This window comes from Magallana gigas, chromosome 3 (genome assembly GCF_963853765.1).
Source record: "Magallana gigas chromosome 3, xbMagGiga1.1, whole genome shotgun sequence".
Classification (NCBI taxonomy): domain Eukaryota; kingdom Metazoa; phylum Mollusca; class Bivalvia; order Ostreida; family Ostreidae; genus Magallana; species Magallana gigas.
Genome location: NC_088855.1, coordinates 48,720,366 through 48,739,085, shown reverse-complemented (window position 1 = coordinate 48,739,085; position 18,720 = coordinate 48,720,366). Strand labels below are relative to the sequence as shown.

Genomic DNA, 18,720 nt, shown 5'->3' with positions numbered 1-18,720 from the left:
TAAAAAACCTTGATAAGAAAAATAAGAAAAAAAAATGGAGATCTCTTTCAAGAGGGATATCACTGTGTACCACATAATACTGGGTGAAGAATCTTATGATATTTTCAATTAGGACTCAGAAAAGGTACAAAAAAGAGTACACTATGAAGTCTGAATTTTATCAGTGGTGCTGCATTTGAAATGTCCAGCTAGTTGCTACAAGGGTCAGAGATGGGTACTATTTCTCAGGTGAGCTATAAGGCCCATGAACCTCTTCTTTTTAAGTTAGAGGGTATCTCTTTCTTGTTCTTGCAGGGATCTCAACAACCAACATAAGTCAATAATATGTGCTTGCCTGTTGTTTTCAAACACATGCTTAAAATCCATTAAACTATTTAGTATAAAAAATGCATCAAATTCAATCCATATTATGAAAATTAATGAGATTTGATGACCACAATGACTCTAAAAGTGGTTACCTTAGCAACACATTGGGATTTTGTTGACAAAAGGGTAATTTTTTTTTAGAAAGGAGATTGATAAAACACATTAGCTCTAGGTAAAGTGATAAAAATTTGGAGCAGATGTACATGTTCAAGAGGCTTAATACAACACTTCAAAAGTTTTATTAAAAACTCTCTTTAAATCAATATCACACACCGATTTGTATAAGACAAGAATATATGGCAGCTTTCTGTACACAATCACTTAAATGCTGTGTGTACAGTCACTGTCATCTCATCCAGTAATATCACCAGTCCACAACTCATTTGTCAGCAGTCTTCTTGGAATTCATAATCCCAACAAACCAGTCATAGTCATTCCTATACAAGTGCACCACTTCAAAAACCACCTACAAAACAGTAATTTGTTGTGTGAATGCTTCCGATGGTTAAATAACAGCAAGGCTTTAAAGTACATTAACTTCATCTATTCAAATTACCGATTTTATAAGTAAGAATTCAATCACAAAAGTTTATATTGAATCATTTATCAAAATGTCTGACCTTGAGTTTCTCCAAAACGTATAATTTCAAGCTACTCTTTACAATTTCTTGTATTAATAATACGTAAATTTATGGAAATATAGTTCATAAAAATTGCCTCCACCTTAAAAAGTTGATGAACCTTGAACTTTGCAGGTCATTTTACCTTGACCTTAAACTTCAAGGTCACCATGAGTAAGGGTTTACCTCTATCATGATGAGCACAATGATCATCCACTCCAGCTTGGTGTGTCTGGCATCAGTGAACTTGTTATTCAGCAGCTCCATCAGCTCAATGCAGTAGTTCAGCTTCTCGTTCATTACCTGGTGATACAGGGATAGAAAATAAAGACTTAAACCTACATGTATTACAAAACTTAATAGAGTAAATATTCTGCAACATGAAAACTTCAATGGCATTAAGCAATTATACTGCATCCAAATAATTTCTTTATGATAAAATGCAACGTCTGAAAAAGGAATCATATCTTTATAAGGTTAAGATAGAATAAAGTGTTTCCAGTTCCCTTGCTGGTCCTAAAAAACAGTTTCATAAACTGATCTCTAATTTAGTCTCTTTCCTGCTTAAGAAATGGTCAAGTCATTGATAAGATGTATTCCTGATTTGAATAATAAACACTCTACTTAATAATAGTGAATTTACTGGTATATGGAAAAATTGTCATAATTTCTGTGTCCGATGGTAAAAAAAATTACTGTTTAATAAATATTCCATGAAAACAGATTTTTAAAAAATATTATTTGTGAACCTGTACATTCCTTCCTTCCTTAATTTTCACATAAAGTGCTGTAAAAAACCCAATTCATTCTCCTATATCAAGGTGGATTAACTACATGTATATAAAAATCAATCTCCTACCTTGGTCCTGTATTTGGTCTGCATTAATCTACAAATTTCCAGGTACAGTTTTTCTAAATCATCCCGATCCCAGTAAAAATCAGGGGTATCCAGCAGGTCAGAGCACAAATTCAAATTTTTCCTGTAAAAGTAGCAAAAGTGAAACAGATTCAGGTAATTATACAAATACTTGATACTCTTTAAATAACCAATCAGCTTTGGGAGAAATAAAGTTATAGATTATGATCACTTTTTTGAAAAATATCAGAAGATGTTTCAAGTACCGGGTATATTTACAGGCAATTATGTTTAAGAATTGTACACAAGTACCTGAATTCAAATAATTTGCCAAGATGTTGCTGAACTTCTCTGTGTCTGATCCGAATCCGTCTACCAGCTTTCAAGTCCTTAATATAGTAATCAAAAAAAGAAATATTTTTAGAGTACATGTACTAGAATCAGCTAGGTAAAACCATCTTAAAGGGCCTGCTTTAATATAGAGCATGAGGACAAGAAGCATTTGAAATGACTTTACTTTAACATTAACCTTTGACCTAGAAATTATCAGTAAGTTTAAAATCATAACACTTCCTTTATCCAACAAGCAATTGAGCAGTGAATTATTAGGCAGGTGAAAAGTAAATTAAAATAAATTTTACCTAGAGATCAGCTATGACTATAATATTTGATCTAGAAATTTGATTTAAGATCACTTCACGTCCCTTACAAGAAATTTTTGGCCAAGAAGAGTGATCTACTCAAGGATTTTCCACAAAGTATAATATGACCTTGACCTAAGATCTATAAACTTAATTCAAGGTCAGTGCAGAAGCAGAGTTTGAACAAGACTGGGCCATTGAAAGAAAAATTATTTGGTAAAGATAAGAATTTAATAAGTAGGTCTGCTTTGACCTTGAATTTTGACTTGGGAACTTGTATTTGTTTTCAAACAGCATGTATTTGTTTTCAAACAGCACTCCATGGGTGAAGTGTGAGCCACATTTGGCAAAGGAGAGAGAAAATATGCTATGGACAAAAGAAGTAAGATGTATAGAAGGATGAATCGAACAGACTAACTAATCACTATAGGCAGTATAGGCTGACTGGAGGGTTCAATAATACATGTAAAGAATTGCTGTAATATAAATAAAGTAATAAAAATATTTAGACATATTTGATTCAGATATTATACCCTGGTACTGACCATTGAGAGATGTTCTGTGTCATCAATAAAATCCTCCAACAGTTTTTCCATTGCTGATAAGTGTACTAAAAGCAAATCAGAATTCATTCAGTACTAGTATATGTTCCAATAAAAGACATAAATACATGTATGACAAATTCTTGCTACTTATAAATTACTGTAAACCAACTTTTATTTGCAATGACTTTGTTTTGCGATTTACTTCCGATAAACTGGTTTGCGATGACTAATGTTTGCAACCAAACCTTGTCTAGACCCATCATGTTATAACAACCATAAAACAACGACTGGAACATGGCGAGAAATATTTGCGTTGTTCCAGTCGTTGTTATATGGTTGTTAAAACGCGAACCTTGCAAAAATAGCGAATAAAAGTTGGTTTACGGGGTCAAAATCAATAAAAGTAAATGTACAGTGTACAAATGTATGTTTAGACTTTCACAGCAATGCTGATTTCTAACAGTGAAAGTTAAAAAAATTCTGAAAACCTTGTTATTTCCCTCAATATAATCTTTCGTGCTTTATGACCTTCAAACTAATGCTTTTTATTTTCTTTTGCAGGCATCATAAAACCAATTAAAAAAACTTCTTAAAATTAAGCAATAAAATGTATTGCATTGGGTTTATATCAAACTGTATTGCTTTGTAAATAGGACAACAAAATATATATTGAATTAGTCTGACATTGTTGCTTCAGGTTTATCGCTCTGCTTTTACGTAGTTTTATTGCAATAATGACAAGGAGAATAACTTGAAATTATCAATTGCAAGTCAAAATTATGATGAGTTATTCCCCCTTTTAAAAATAAAATAATGACATCACATCATATTATATTTTCAAATTTTAGGCCTAAATAATTAAAAAAAAAACAATAAGTCTCCAAACTTCGTTTGGGAGACATAAAAATCTTTCCTAGACATAACGACATCCCTCCCAATCCTTAAAAATATAGGCATTACAACGTGTATGTATTTCAGTTCTAATTAATACTAGGCCCATAGATACAATACATATGATGCCAATTTTATGTAAAAAACTTACAAGATTGCATCAGGGCATTGGAGCAAGCATACTTCTCCAGCTGTCCCTGCTGCTGACAGTAAACCTCTTTGTTCATGTTTATGGTATTGCTGTCCAGGATACATGTTTCCTTATCACTGAAAAAAGGGAATCATTGCTGTTATTATTGATAAAGGATTCACCCTTAGCTTATGCAAGTGGATATCTTTTAGGTGCATCTGAAAATTTGCTGGTTTATTCGAAAATTGAACCATTGAACAGTTTCTAGTGTTTGTCACTCCTTTGATTTGTTTAAAATATGGCATTCGTTAGTTAGGTTATCATTGTGAACATTAAAATATCTAATTTGTAATCATTCCCCTTTAAGGACCCCATCTGATTTTATAATAAAGGCCCAATTAAATTACTTGAACATAGATACTGGTACTTCCAAAAAATCACTTGCGAGCCCCTGTGCAGTACCTTGAGAAACATCTTCGCTAGCCAAGGGTGACGATCCACTCTGCTAGCAGAGTGGATCGTCACCCTTGGCTAGCGAAGATGCTTGAGAAAATGTGGATCATTTCAAAATTTATGAAAATCCTTTACATGTTTCATTAGAGTGAAAAATACAGAGATGCAGACTAAGACCAACAATGCATGAAATCTACCTTAATGTTACCATCATGCTTTCAGATTCGTCTTCAATGAATTTATCATCAAACGCATTCTCAGGATCCAAATTTTTCAAGAACTGTAACACCTCATGTCTCTGTTGGATGAAAGTTAGTTATTGTATTTAACTGAAAATTATCAGGTGTAAATGTAATAGTAAAAAAAAAAAAAAATCTTGTGATAAGTTTTAAAGACATTACATCTTAGCAGTTTAGAAATGTTTAATAATCATTTTTGAAAATAAAAAGCAAAGAGACGACCATAAGAAATACCTCTCTTTCAGGGACATCCCAGAAAACAACTGATCCCTGTCTGAAATTATAAATAATGCTGCGATTAAAAAAAAAATGAATTCAAAAATTAAATTGTTATAATGTGTTAAAGTAAAAAGTAGAAAAAGACCAATAAATGAATTTTAACAATGTACTTGTAATGTTTATAAAGTTAACATTTTAGGTAAACAACTTACTCTTATAATTATATTATACATGCACTTTTAATTTCACAATTAGTGTTAGACAACATTAGATGGATTCTTTTTTCACTTTGTAAAATTTCATTCATTACTTAGTGAAAAATATTTCTTTCTGATGCTCCTCTACAGGATAAATTGGTGTGCAATGTAAAACATCCTCCATATCTGTCCAAACAAAGAAAGATAGTTACAGTATCAAAGACATTAGTGGAATGATTGTAATATAGGAATGGAAAACAATAAAAAAAAATTAAGAAAAAACAATAAAATATGAATGAAAAAAAAACACAAGAAAATAACCTGGTGGGATGTCAGAAACCTTATAAAGATTCTGACTTTCCAAATTCCGCTCCAACAGGTCAAAATCAAAGTCCTCCTTTGATGTTTGATATGCTGTTACTTGCAGTTTGACCCCACTCTATATATATAAAATTGTCCAATATAAATAAAAGATATAAGATATTATATATAGGAGTATGTATAAGATAAACAAAATTGAGTCTTTAGGAAGGTCTATAGTTAATAAAATTAGTATCCAGCCAATGGACTTTTTGGCTTTAGGTACAAGTCTATAACAAGGATCGTACCTGTGAGCCAGACCTTCTTCTATTTCTCCTGACTTTACCAGGCGGATTTAAGGGCCGTGTGGTTCCTAATAATTTTAAAACTTTTGAGGAATCATGAAATGTTCTTTGGGAGAATATGTATACATTTCTTTTTCCGGCTGCAGTAACTTGACTGCTGAATGAATTCACTGTTGTAAATGAACCATATTTGTATAAACACTGAGTTAACAGAACAGATGTGTTTCTCTGTTTTCTTGTGGTGTTCAGCATATAAGAGGAAAACCGACTGAACAGTTTTGGTAGCAACATTGTGAATTTGCAATGATTCTCAGCCAAATTCCATCTCTGAAACAAAAAAAAACCCATTTCTTTCATAAAATCACATACAGATGTATTTTTGAATTCGAACGCACTTCCAAATTTGAAATCTGCATAGACAGCATTATAGAAGTTAGTATGTCAAGATTCATCATAGGGTCAGTTTCCTCTAGAATAGTAAAAGATGTCACATGTAACCCTTGATTTATTACAGTATCATACTGTACATTTTATACAGATGTGTTTAATCCATCTAATCATTTCATTCTCTGAAATACATTAAGTAGCAAGCTTTTAACCAGACTTAGCTTTGTTTATAGTTTTTCTTGAGATAAAGAAAATCATTTCATTTTTATTTCAATTGTAAAAAGTTAACAGGGTTAAAAGACCTTCATTGTCCTGATCGTGGTAGTGTTTAGAAATGATCAAGACCTTTTGAACATATATTCAATGAAGGTTACTTTGCAAAAAAAAATTTTTACAATTAGAATAGAAATAATTTTTTTTTAAAAAGTGAATTGACCTTTATCATCTGACTTGATTAGGCCTATTGTCAGTGTTGACTGTTTAGAAATGATCACCACCTTTTGAACATCTTTTCTACGAGAGTTAATTTGCTAAAAAATTATTGCAATCATAATAAAAATAAATACCTATAGAAATTTTCAGTAACCCTTTTCTTAAAATTATCATCTCAAAATCCAAATCCAAACGGTTAACATTGAATTTCAATCTTCTTATCATGCTTATCTGCCTAATGATAAATCACCAAAATATTTAGGCTACAAATGTTGCAAGTTTGTGTGAACTAACAATTTTTAATTACCTTTGCCGTTGGAATAAAAATCTGATGATGTCACTGCGCAATTATCAGAAATGTTACAGAGGTGAACATACTCTGATGAAACTTCTCAACATGCATGAAAACTCAAGTAGGATCTTTAAAAAGTGAACTAAATTACGACTACAAAAGGGGTCAAGACGCTTCCGAAAAAATCGTAAAATATTTTTTCTCCCTAAATCCATGAATATATTTAGCCTATATAAGAACAAAATTCACTCACAATTATTTACGTCAATACTCTTTTCATTGAATCTGGGCTATCATCTAAATAAAATTTTAAAAACCCGTAAGAACAAATTCTTTTAACTCGAATTGCCTCTTTCAGTTGTGGTGAAGGCAGTACACTCCGATGGGACCATGTCAACTCGGTGTTTCTGTAGATCACTTCAAAAATTATTTTTGAGAGGACAAGCAACAAGAGTAGTTCGGCTCTGCAATTCTCTGGTCATTAGCGATGAAAAGCGACAATGTACACCGGTATTCTTGCAAAGTAGAAATTTTACAAATGAATCCAAAGGTGTGTATTTTTAAAATTATTATTTTAACGTTATATATTTTCGGCAATATTGATTCCTTGCCAAGTTGTCTTTCAAATATGAACCACATGCATACTTAAGTATGATTAATTGAACATCAATTATGATTTTGCTTATAAATATTTGATTTATATAATAATTGATTATTACGTAAAATGTACTCTGGTACTTAAGTGTCTGAATTGTTTTTTCTGTACTGTCTCTGCAGGTGTCAATAACTTCAGCCAGCGGTCTCATAGCTGTGGAGAGTTCCGTCCCTCACACATTGGGGAAGAGGTCAAGATCTGTGGGTGGGTGCAATACAAGAGACTGATGTTTCTGATTGTCAGAGACTGGTCAGGAACTGTACAAGTTCTGCTGCCCGAGAGCATGGTAAATAATTAATAGCTTGTTTATGATGTATACAAAGAGAAGACTTTGAAAAACAAAAGAATTTATTATATTAATGTTAACAGAAAATGTCTATAATTTTTAATTTAAAAATCAAAAATTGCATGATCATGCATAAAAAAAGATGATTAATCAATAAAATAAAAGTAAAAATAGATATGTATAACATTTACCAGTTTACTGCTGTATTTTAGAATTAATGTGATGTCTGAAATATTTGATATTTTATAGCTAGGAGTTTTAAAAGACCTTCCATTTGAATCTGTTGTTGAAATTACGGGAACTGTTCATGCTAGAAAGGATGGTGAAATCAATCAGGTTAGAGAGAGAGAGAGAGAGAGAGAGAGAGAGCATTTCACATGCAAAATATTTGTTTGTTACTGTACTGTGAACATATCACGAGGGTTGTCCCAAAATAATGTAGACAGGACACATAATTTATCATTTGTTCACTGCAATTTCATTAGACTTCTATGTTTTCTTCAATGACCCTTTGGCAAACAATACTGAAAAATTCAAATCTGTACTTTATTGATTTCTCGAGAAAATAAATAATTATTATAACAACCAGTTTTGTCAGGCGGCGCAATGTGCGACGTCGAAAATTTCCAGTTTTACGTTGTTGCTAAACCCTCCACATCGTTTTACGATAACATTTACGTTTTATTTCCGAAAATGTCTTAGAAAAAATATCATCTTTGAACATGACCCTGAGTGCACATTCAACAAATATTTCTAGTTGTTTTTTTTTTTTTTTAAATATTTTCTAAGTACAAACGATATGTCGGCTCCAGACTTGTCCTGTATTACTTGTTGTCTAACGTCCGTCTTACCGAATTGTGTCGTTCTGCATTTTGACGTCCATTGATATCGTTCGGTGTTTCTTTTTTTCACTTTTTGTCATCATACTTGTTCAAATATTTTCAATGTTGTTTAACTACTTATTCACAAAACGCATTTCTAATCGATTTTGTTAATTAGGGCCCCGCAAGGATTTGCGGGTGCCCTATAGTAATCACTGTCCGTCCGTCCTTCTGTCCGTCCGTCCGTCTGTCACTCTTCCGTCCACAAATTTTCTGTTTTTTTCTAATAACTTTTTTCATAGTTGCCCAATCAATTTCAAATTTGGTATGGTAGTTCAGTAGGCAGAAATACATATTTTGATGCTAAGTTTGATTCTCTGTGTCTTCTGGTTTGGAGCTGGGGTGGTGGGGTAGATTCCTTAACTATGCATAATAATAATGGGCAAAGAGAGATAACTCCTGAGAATGTTACCATTGTATACTTGGAAGGCTGTGCAATATTTGTCCTTTGGGATTAATTAACCTTCCACAGGAAGAAAATCCTAAGCTTTACCTTTATCTGTCACATTGAGATTAATTACTGCACTGCCTGCATGTGTCTGCAAATGATCTTTGTTTTGAAGTTAAGGTCAATTTTGAATGATGTGTAGTATTGTGTACATTCTTTGAAATATGGATTTAAAATATATAATATTCATACTTTATTTTTGGTTAAAATATACTGTACACAATGATTTATGATAATTTTATTGAATTCTAAAATCAAGATATATATTAAGATATCCTTTTTCACTATTTTATTTTTTAATTATTAATTTTATTTCTTTCTGCCTTTATGCTGTTAATTTTAACAGGTAATCAGATAATAACCCCATTCTGTCATTTCTGAAAAAAAAATCTTATTGTAAATTTAGAAGAAAAGGATGAGAGAGCAGAACAATTAATCCCCTGGGATTAATTATCTTGCCTGCTGCAAAAAATTTAGAGGCTTATCCCTATCTGTCATATGAAGATTAATGAACACCTTTGTCTGCAACTGATGTTTGTTTTGAAGTTGAGGTCAACCCTGGGTGATACAATGTATTTGCAGTCACTGAAGGCTTGCATTTTATAAAACACCTGTTTAAATCTTTTTTAAATACATATTTAATTTAGTTTTTTTATAAGACATGAGGTTATCCCTGTTTTATGCAGATACAAGGTTACTATTTAGAGTTTTTGGACATTCAAGAATTATCTTGAAAAAATACAGATGTTACTTATAATTTTCATATTTTTTTTTTACCACCTTATATATATTGCAGTTCTTTACATCTTATGCCGGGCATTTATTTTTCATCATTGTTAATATAAAGAGGATGGAATTCAAAGTTTTCTTCACTTCTCTATATTAATTGTCATAGCGGGGCCCTTCCTGACTGGTCAGTTTTCTAGTTTCATTTACTTCCAAAGCCGCTTAGGATTTATTTCACGGTTTTTACAAAATTGTATCAGTTACTGCTGCGCCGCCACGCTGACATCGTCATTTTATTACGATTTAACTTTTTAACTTGTCACAAAACGCGCTATATAATATTTAAAAGTTTTGTTATCGCCAAAACATTTTCTGAGTAACTACCGGTAATAGAATTATTATCAAATATCAATGTATGTTTTATTTGAATTTTTTCATTCAAAAAGTACTTTTCCTCGCAAATTTTCATTTCATTATTTTGATTTTAACTTTTTGTTTTTGACATTGCGCCGCATGTCGAATTTCTGATCTAACATGCTTTCATTTCACTAATTTAATCTCAAACAATATTTAATTTTAAAACATTATTTGAATGCAAATATCTTGAACCCTTTGTGGCACAAATTTCATCTTCCTTTGTCTTCGAATAACTGAATAACGCCACTTGTCTACGCTATTTTGGGACAACCCTCGTATATTTAATGTGTATGATATTTGTTGGAAATTAATATCAGCAATACATTTTGATACAGCATTTTGTTGTTTTTCTGCTATTTGATTCATTAAAGTTATACCCACATTAAGTCAAAAAACCTAATTTTAGCTTACTGTTAATTCAAAGGCAGAGTGTGGGTATGATTTTTAAAAAAAATTTTTGTTTGTACATAGGAAATGGAAACAGGAGAGATAGAAATTCAGGCAAAGAGCATCAAAGTTCTAAACTTTTGTCAGGAGAAGCTTCCAATTAATTTGAATGTTAATGTAAGTATTTTACAGTAACAACATGACTTGTTCATTTATGAAGACTTACATGCACCACTCAGGATTAATATTCCTAAAATGTTTTTTCATATGCACATTAAACAAATTTGAAACACAAAGTGTTACAGATTCTATGTATCAGCAGATATTTTTCTATAACACTCATCAACAAAATCAAATTCCCAGCAAATCTCAAATCAACATTTTCTTTAAATATATCACAATGAAAAATTCTACTTCCTTGGTTTTGATTTTTTAAAGTAAAGGATTGTATGTTAAGTTATTCCGGCTTTTGATTATGGTAGCTCTTCTTTGCAGGCTGATGAGACGAATGAGATGCAAAGGATGAAATATCGGTATTTAGACCTTAGAAGTGAACAGCTGCAGTTTAACCTCCGTCTCCGTTCTGTGATGGTCATGAAGATGCGAGAGTTTCTGCATAGTTACGGTTAGTGTAGAATACATCACATATTTTGCCAGTACTAGTACATGTATTGTTGAGTGATTGATAATGGAATGTTTATTGGGATTGGTATTCTTTTCCAGGTTTTGTGGATGTGGACACACCAACACTATTTAGAAGAACTCCAGGGGTAATGCACATTTAGAACGATGTTATCTTCTTTACTGTCAGTGACCTGTATTATTTGAAATTTTTTTTAATTCCATCATAGATTCGCACTTTAAGATTAAAAAAAATGGTTAACCTTTAGTTTAGAACTTTTTAAACTTGATTTTTCTATTTGCTAGAAGTCTTTAGAATAATGAACACCTGTTTTGTATTTCAGGGTGCAAGAGAGTTCCTTGTCCCCAGTAACTACCCAGGCAGGTTTTATTCCCTGCCACAGAGTCCTCAGCAGGTAAACACTTTGACCAAAATTTATTTGTTGAACCAAATGATTATCTACAATATATCTAGCATCCAATATTACATGTGGCTTCAGAGTCATAGGTGCTCCCAATCCAAGTAAGTTAAACAAGATATCTTTGTTGTTCATGCATACATGTAAATCAACACGGCCTGCAACTCACTGATATTTAAGGCCCCTGATACTGGATGGAATTGTAAAGTTTAAACTACACTAATTTTAGCTTTTTATTTTCTTTTAATATGAATTAATTAATACAGTATAAACAGTTTAAATTCTTAGATTATAATTCATTGTCTAGAAATATGTTTGGTATACATATTAAGATTAAAAGTGACTACTATGGCAAAGATAAAGTAGACCTGTAGGCCTTGTTGATTTATTACATATTGAAAGTACAGAAGAAATATTTTGATATGAATTTTCAGGTTCAGATGTAGCTTTGGAATCAGTCTGATGCAGTGTCAGAAAATTTATTCCGGTTAACTTTTTGATCAGTCCAATATAGATAAACACCTCAATCATACTGTTTTACAACACTTTAACCAAGATTTTAAAAAATATATCATTACATGTACTTGCAAATGGTTTGTTTGGTTTGTAAGTAATTATTCTGTGATTGGTTATTGTGTCAGTTTAAGCAGTTGCTGATGGTTGGAGGTATGGACAGATATTTTCAAATTGCCAAGTGTTACAGAGATGAGGGCAGCAAGCCAGATAGACAACCTGAATTCACACAGGTAAGAGAGAGAGAGAGAGAGAGAGAGAGAGAGAGAGAGAGAGAGAGAGAGAGAGAGAGAGAGAGAGAGAGTATCCATGTGATTGTTTACCAGTTTTTTCCTTCATTAACTAGGGAAACATCCACAGTGTTTTAGGGGAGTGATTGAGCTTTGTATCATTATGCATGCAAACCCTTTAATATACATGTACATGCATGTGCATACTTATTCTTTTTGAAAGAAAGAAATTGCCTGAAAGTTTCAATTTGATATTTTTTCATTGTTTGTTTTGTTGACATTACAGGTTGATATAGAACTGTCATTCACTACACAAGAAGATGTCAGGAATCTGATAGAAAACATGATCCTGCAGAGCTGGCCAAGCTTCAAAGAGCAGATAACTCTACCCTTCCCCTCCATGACATATCATGAAGCTATGGTACAATATGGCTGCGACAAACCAGACACTAGATACAACATGAAGGTATAAGGAGGGTTAAAACTTTTACAATTTTTATTGATTTATATAGAATCTTATTCAGCTAAGCATACTTTCCAAATCTCCTAATCTCTGTTTAGTGTTTATATACCCGGTAGACTGATTTAGACTAACAGTGAGCATTTTTCGAGTCCACATAAAAATATTACAGATGAACTCAGTAATGCATACAATTTATCAGATCGTGACATGATTTTAATGTAAATTAAATTCCAAATGAAAATAAAACAGATGTAGATGATTTTCTTTAACTCTGAGCCCCTTTACTGTACTAAAACCATTGTAATTCAAGACACTCCATTTATCATGATGAGAATAAGATCAAAATTTTATTAGTAAAATCAGCTATTTAATAGCTTATTTATATGATTGTAGATTCGTTCTTTAGGTATTAAACATGCTTTAAACATGCTGTATCTGTGCATATAATTCTTGTTATTTAAGCTTCACACAGTGGATGATTTGATGTTAGATTGTGGAATACAGAAAATAGAGGACAACATGAAGAGGGCGGGGGCCCATTGTGTGGCCCTGGTTGTCCCCCAAGGATCGGTAAGTACAGAGGGGGAGGGAGGAGACATTTATAACAGAGAAGATATCAATTCTTACATGTACATGTTCATGTAGCAGTACATGTAATGACTATCAGATATTGAAAGGAATGCATTATGGCTTTACCCTCTTATTTTCTATTACTTTTTTTGTAATTATGAAGGTGTTACGTTGAATTCAAATTGATATGTGTTATAGACAAACAAATATACTTTTGTAAAAAACTAATTAAGGGATGATAATTTTAGGTGTGATTCACACATTTTATTTTCTGTATATACTGTACATGACCTTAAAAAAAAAAGCTTGAAGATAAAAAGACAATTACTGTGGTATATGTACCGTATTTTATAGAATTTTACACAATAAATCATAGAGGTTCAAACACTGTATACAAATTACCTTAATGTATCTTTTATAGATGTTTTCAAGAAAGGAGATAGAGAATTTGCACATAGACCAGGTAAATATATATTGTAGTGGTGTACATGTATAAATGTATGATTCCAGTTTGTAAGTTTAATATCTGGCTTTGAAAGACAGATTTTTATAGCAAGATTACCAGGTAATACATTTTTATTTTGTTAATGAAAATCAGGTTGGAACTTACAACTGCAGGCTTTTGTTATACAAGGGGTAATTGTATTTTGAAAGCTTCAAGCGATAATAAAATGATTTGTCAAGAATAAAGAGGTACATACATTCATAATCTAATATTGAACTGTATATGATCATTCAATCTACCAGGTAATTAAAATTAAAACTTATTCTCTAGCGGATCTAACATCTAATCTTTAACCGGGTTTTCCAATGGAAAAATCCGGTTATTAAAATGGTGAAAATGGCGGGCGGCTGCCAAAATGGTATCCTCATTGTACGGATAACTCCTCCTACAGTTTTCAAGATAGGAAGTTGTTCTTTTGCAGATCAATTGTACATATATCAGAGGTGTGCATATTGCTAGGATTTTGATTTCTGAAAATTTTTGAAAAAAATCAGCTTTTGGACTTAATCATTTTTGGGCAAAATATTGCATATGGGGTACTCCATTTCACTGGATACGGTAGGTAGTGTTTATCAATTCAGGGTTGACATGGATTATGGATACAGTTCACATAAAAAAAAACCCCGTTTGCTGTCACATTGACAGCTTTTTACTTGTTATTAGATTGGTCTTATATCCTTCTACAATTATATCATTATTATTTAACTCAGATTAAATTTTATTTCAGAAATTCATATTTGTAAAAATTGGAAAGTCTGGGGAATTCAAAGCCAACACTAACAAATTCAAAAGCAACACCATGCAGAGACTGTCGTCAGAGTTAAAAGTTCAGGAAGGGGATCTGATGATTATTGTTTGTGGAGAGGGTTACGTCCCTGTAAGATTGATCGATTAGATTTTTAATTTCTATGAAGTATGTGCTGTTTGTAATATTGATTAGTTTTTATTTTTTTTAATCCAGTATGAAGTGAGTGGAAAGATTCGAACCAAAGCAGCATCATTATTAGAGGCAAAAGGTATTAGTGCAAGTGCAAGTGCAAGTGCAAGTCACAGCCTATCAGTGCAAGTATCAAACTTCACAGCCTATCAGTGCAAGTATCAAACTTCACAGCCTATCAGTGCAAGTATCAAACTTCACAGCCTATCAGTGCAAGTATCAAACTTCACAGCCTATCAGTGCAAGTATTAAACTTCACAGCCTATCAGTGCAAGTATCAAACTTCACAGCCTATCAGTGCAAGTATCAAACTTCACAGCCTATCAGTGCAAGTATCAAACTTCACAGCCTATCAGTGCAAGTATCAAACTTCACAGCCTATCAGTGCAAGTATCAAACTTCACAGCCTATCAGTGCAAGTATCAAACTTCACAGCCTATCAGTGCAAGTATCAAACTTCACAGCCTATCAGTGCAAGTATCAAACTTCACAGCCTATCAGTGCAAGTATCAAACTTCACAGCCTATCAGTGCAAGTATCAAACTTCACAGCCTATCAGTGCAAGTATCAAACTTCACAGCCTATCAGTGCAAGTATCAAACTTCACAGCCTATCAGTGCTAGTATCAAACTTCACAGCCTATCAGTGCAAGTATCAAACTTCACAGCCTATCAGTGCAAGTATCAAACTTCACAGCCTATCAGTGCAAGTATCAAACTTCACAGCCTATCAATGCTAGTATCAAACTTCACAGCCTATCAGTGCAAGTATCAAACTTCACAGCCTATCAGTGCAAGTATCAAACTTCACAGCCTATCAGTGCAAGTATCAAACTTCACAGCCTATCAGTGCAAGTATCAAACTTCACAGCCTATCAGTGCAAGTATCAAACTTCACAGCCTATCAATGCAAGTATCAAACTTCACAGCCTATCAGTGCAAGTATCAAACTTCACAGCCTATCAGTGCAAGTATCAAACTTCACAGCCTATTAGATGCAATATGTTTATTATACATATTCTTGATAAAATTGATTTTGTAAAAAAAAAACTTCAATTTTATCAAGCATTCGCTGATACATTCTAGGAAAATTAGATTTTCATTTTATTTTATGTTCATTTGAGAATTATTCACATTAAGGATGTATTCTCCAAATATATATACATGCACCATACAGGCACAGTTTTTCATTTTATGTATCATTTTGTGTTTACAAGGTGTGAAATTTATTCCTGACAACCAGTTTAACTTTTTGTGGATAGTAGATTTTCCATTGTTTTTACCAGCAGAATCAGGAGGTATGTGTACAAACAGTGTATGTGATCTGTGCTTCATTGTACATGTATATGATCTGTGCATGCATGGATTATATGCACAGTGAAGTGCATCCCATGTGCTTGGCTTTATGTAATAAACTCAGTTTTGAGAATAAAAATGACAATAAATTCAAAGACAAAATTTTCATATATCTGTTGTTCATAGAAAAATATCATGAAATATTTTTTATTTTGAATGCAAGAATGGTGATTAAAAGTTGATCAAAAGCACAAATGATCCATTTTAAAAACCATTTATTGATTTTATAGATAATTAAGAAAAGAATAAGTTTATGCACAGACAATATATAATGCAGATTTAATATTCTGATCAGTTGTGGAAATGAATTCTGCAGTATAGCTTATTGTCTTGTTTCAGAGGGACTAGAATCTGCGCATCATCCATTCACTGCACCGCATCCAGAGGATGAAAAATATCTCAAAACAGATCCACTGGAGGTCAGACATTCATTTACTTCAACAAGCATCTTTCCATAATTGATTGATAATAGGTTATTTTATATAATATTCCCTCTCTGCTTGTTGAAAACATGCACTTATACCATATGCAATGTACTTTTTCTAGGTCTAATTCCCCATTTCTCTGAATTTTAATCATTGAGAGCAGAATCAGATAAAAGATATTTGATTTTTATTTGAATATTGTTATTAGTATTATTTTGAACATTTTTTTCAATTCTTCATTGGGCGTTTTTATTCTACATTTTATTTAGATAAGAAGTCAGCACTATGACCTGGTGCTGAATGGAGCAGAAATTGGCGGCGGCTCCATTCGTATACATGATGCCGACACCCAGCGCTATGTCTTTGAAAATATCTTACAGGTGAGGTTTCAAATTGTAAATCTTTGTGTGGATTTTTTAAAAATTGAATTTATTAAAATGGAGATTGAGAAATTAAAATTAACTATGACTGCTTTGAAGTAGTAAATGTATTTCATATTTGTCACAAAAAGCTTTATGATATTTCATTTTAGATACAGAAATACATCGAAATGTATGATGAGTTTTGTATTTAATAGATAAAATCCAAAAATTTAATTAATAAGTGTAGTTTCAAAGGTTTATAACTTTCTAATTTGTTTGCCCAATAGTGGAATAATTTTACATGTTGTAGGAGGATGCAGGACAGTTACAACATCTGATTGATGCTCTGAGTTATGGCTGCCCTCCCCATGGAGGTATAGCACTAGGTAAGTGTCCATGTTTTTGTAGATATTAATTTGAAAATGGCATATTGGTAAAAAAAAATTATAAAATGTTGATATTCTCGATAATGTGAAATTATGGGGAAATCAATAAGTGCACGTCCATATCATAACTGCAGTAAGGATGCCAGTGAATATATTTGCATGAACTGATGATTTTTCTTAGTGCATTGCATTTAAATAGTCTCATATGAACTATATTCCCAGATTTCTGTGAAACTACATTACTAGTATTTGTATACACTGGCAATTTTGCAATGTGATCCACATACATGTGTTTATGTACTGTTCAATCATTTAATTGGTTTCCTATGAGAATTAAAAAAAGAAGGCATTGTATGTGGATCATGTGGTGAATCATATTATCCACTTATTAGAATGGATGTTGCTACATGTATGTATGATACTGAATGTAATGTGTAGGTCTGGAGAGGATGCTGGCGGTGATCTGTGGAGCCAACAGTATCCGCGATGTCATAGCCTTCCCCAAGACCGTGGAGGGCAGAGATTCCATGAGTGGCGCCCCCACAGAAATCTCCGAGGACGAACTGGCCAAATATCACATCCAAGTTGCTCCCCGTAAAACCACAGAGGAATAAACAGGTCGACTGTCGCTACTGACAGTATTAAAGTGCTGGGTCATTAACAGGAAGTGAACTTTCGATACTATTACTCACTGAAACCATCTGTATTAAAAGACGCCCATTTAATGAGAAACATTACTGGGGATGATGTTGTACCATTATTGAAGGAGAGGTACTACAAGTATTTTATGAAATATTTGTTACTTTGTTGATACAACAAATGCTAATTTATTGAAAATAAAAAATGTTTTGTTCATTTTTATATTGTGATCTTTTTAACTATTTACAAATGAATAATATCAATTTGTTTAATGTAGATTAATCAAATATTGAAATGTTATTTTGTTTAGAAAATTTTCTCTTTTTTTTGGGGGGGGGGGGGGTATTAACAATATTACCTTTCTTAAAAATTCTTGGCTGTAGTAAAAGATTACAGGTAGGAAAAAACTAGTCCAAGCCTAGTTCAAGTTGGCACCTCTATAATTAAGACTTCAATTTTTTTTAATGAAAGACGGTGCAGTCAATTAATTCGGTGAAGAGCATTATGTCTATTCAGAAACCACCCCCCCTTAAAAAAAAAAAAGATATTAATTGTATTCATGTTTTGTTTTCACTTTCAAGACAAAAATTTATCTGAAAAATGGATGTAAATGCAGATTTAT

The 18,720-nt window shown here is 32.4% G+C and overlaps 2 protein-coding genes across 2 annotated transcripts; one reads left to right on the top strand and one right to left on the bottom strand.

The window, feature by feature from the left end:
- Nucleotides 1-586: 586 nt before the first annotated feature.
- LOC105327119 (required for meiotic nuclear division protein 1 homolog) lies at nucleotides 587-7,039 on the bottom strand. The gene is made up of 12 exons (XM_011427428.4): nucleotides 6,889-7,039; nucleotides 5,766-6,089; nucleotides 5,479-5,596; nucleotides 5,271-5,343; nucleotides 4,976-5,015; nucleotides 4,700-4,800; nucleotides 4,071-4,186; nucleotides 3,029-3,093; nucleotides 2,155-2,231; nucleotides 1,846-1,966; nucleotides 1,173-1,289; nucleotides 587-832 (listed from the first exon to the last, which is right to left on the bottom strand). Exons 2-12 carry the CDS (start codon nucleotides 6,051-6,053, stop codon nucleotides 746-748), a joined length of 1,203 nt encoding a protein of 400 aa, XP_011425730.3. The 5' UTR covers nucleotides 6,054-6,089; nucleotides 6,889-7,039; the 3' UTR covers nucleotides 587-745.
- Nucleotides 7,040-7,208: 169 nt separating this feature from the next.
- LOC105327120 (aspartate--tRNA ligase, mitochondrial) lies at nucleotides 7,209-18,314 on the top strand. The gene is made up of 18 exons (XM_011427429.4): nucleotides 7,209-7,423; nucleotides 7,651-7,814; nucleotides 8,064-8,150; nucleotides 10,758-10,850; nucleotides 11,169-11,298; nucleotides 11,397-11,443; nucleotides 11,639-11,710; nucleotides 12,355-12,459; nucleotides 12,743-12,922; nucleotides 13,382-13,489; nucleotides 13,911-13,952; nucleotides 14,722-14,871; nucleotides 14,956-15,010; nucleotides 16,148-16,228; nucleotides 16,626-16,705; nucleotides 16,981-17,091; nucleotides 17,384-17,459; nucleotides 17,898-18,314. Exons 1-18 carry the CDS (start codon nucleotides 7,264-7,266, stop codon nucleotides 18,071-18,073), a joined length of 1,917 nt encoding a protein of 638 aa, XP_011425731.3. The 5' UTR covers nucleotides 7,209-7,263; the 3' UTR covers nucleotides 18,074-18,314.
- Nucleotides 18,315-18,720: the final 406 nt, after the last annotated feature.

Excerpts from the sequence above, each read along its gene's own strand:
- LOC105327119 (XM_011427428.4), bottom strand. The coding sequence starts at position 6,053 with ATGTTGCTACCAAAACTGTTCAGTCGGTTTTCCTCTTATATGCTGAAC. Across the intron at positions 5,344-5,478 it reads GGTTTCTGACATCCCACCAG|ATATGGAGGATGTTTTACAT; the intron begins GTTATTTTCTTG and ends TTGTTTGGACAG. Across the intron at positions 1,290-1,845 it reads AGACCAAATACAGGACCAAG|GTAATGAACGAGAAGCTGAA; the intron begins GTAGGAGATTGA and ends CTGTATCACCAG.
- LOC105327120 (XM_011427429.4), top strand. The coding sequence starts at position 7,264 with ATGTCAACTCGGTGTTTCTGTAGATCACTTCAAAAATTATTTTTGAGA. Across the intron at positions 8,151-10,757 it reads AGGATGGTGAAATCAATCAG|GAAATGGAAACAGGAGAGAT; the intron begins GTTAGAGAGAGA and ends GTTTGTACATAG. Across the intron at positions 17,460-17,897 it reads CCATGGAGGTATAGCACTAG|GTCTGGAGAGGATGCTGGCG; the intron begins GTAAGTGTCCAT and ends TGTAATGTGTAG.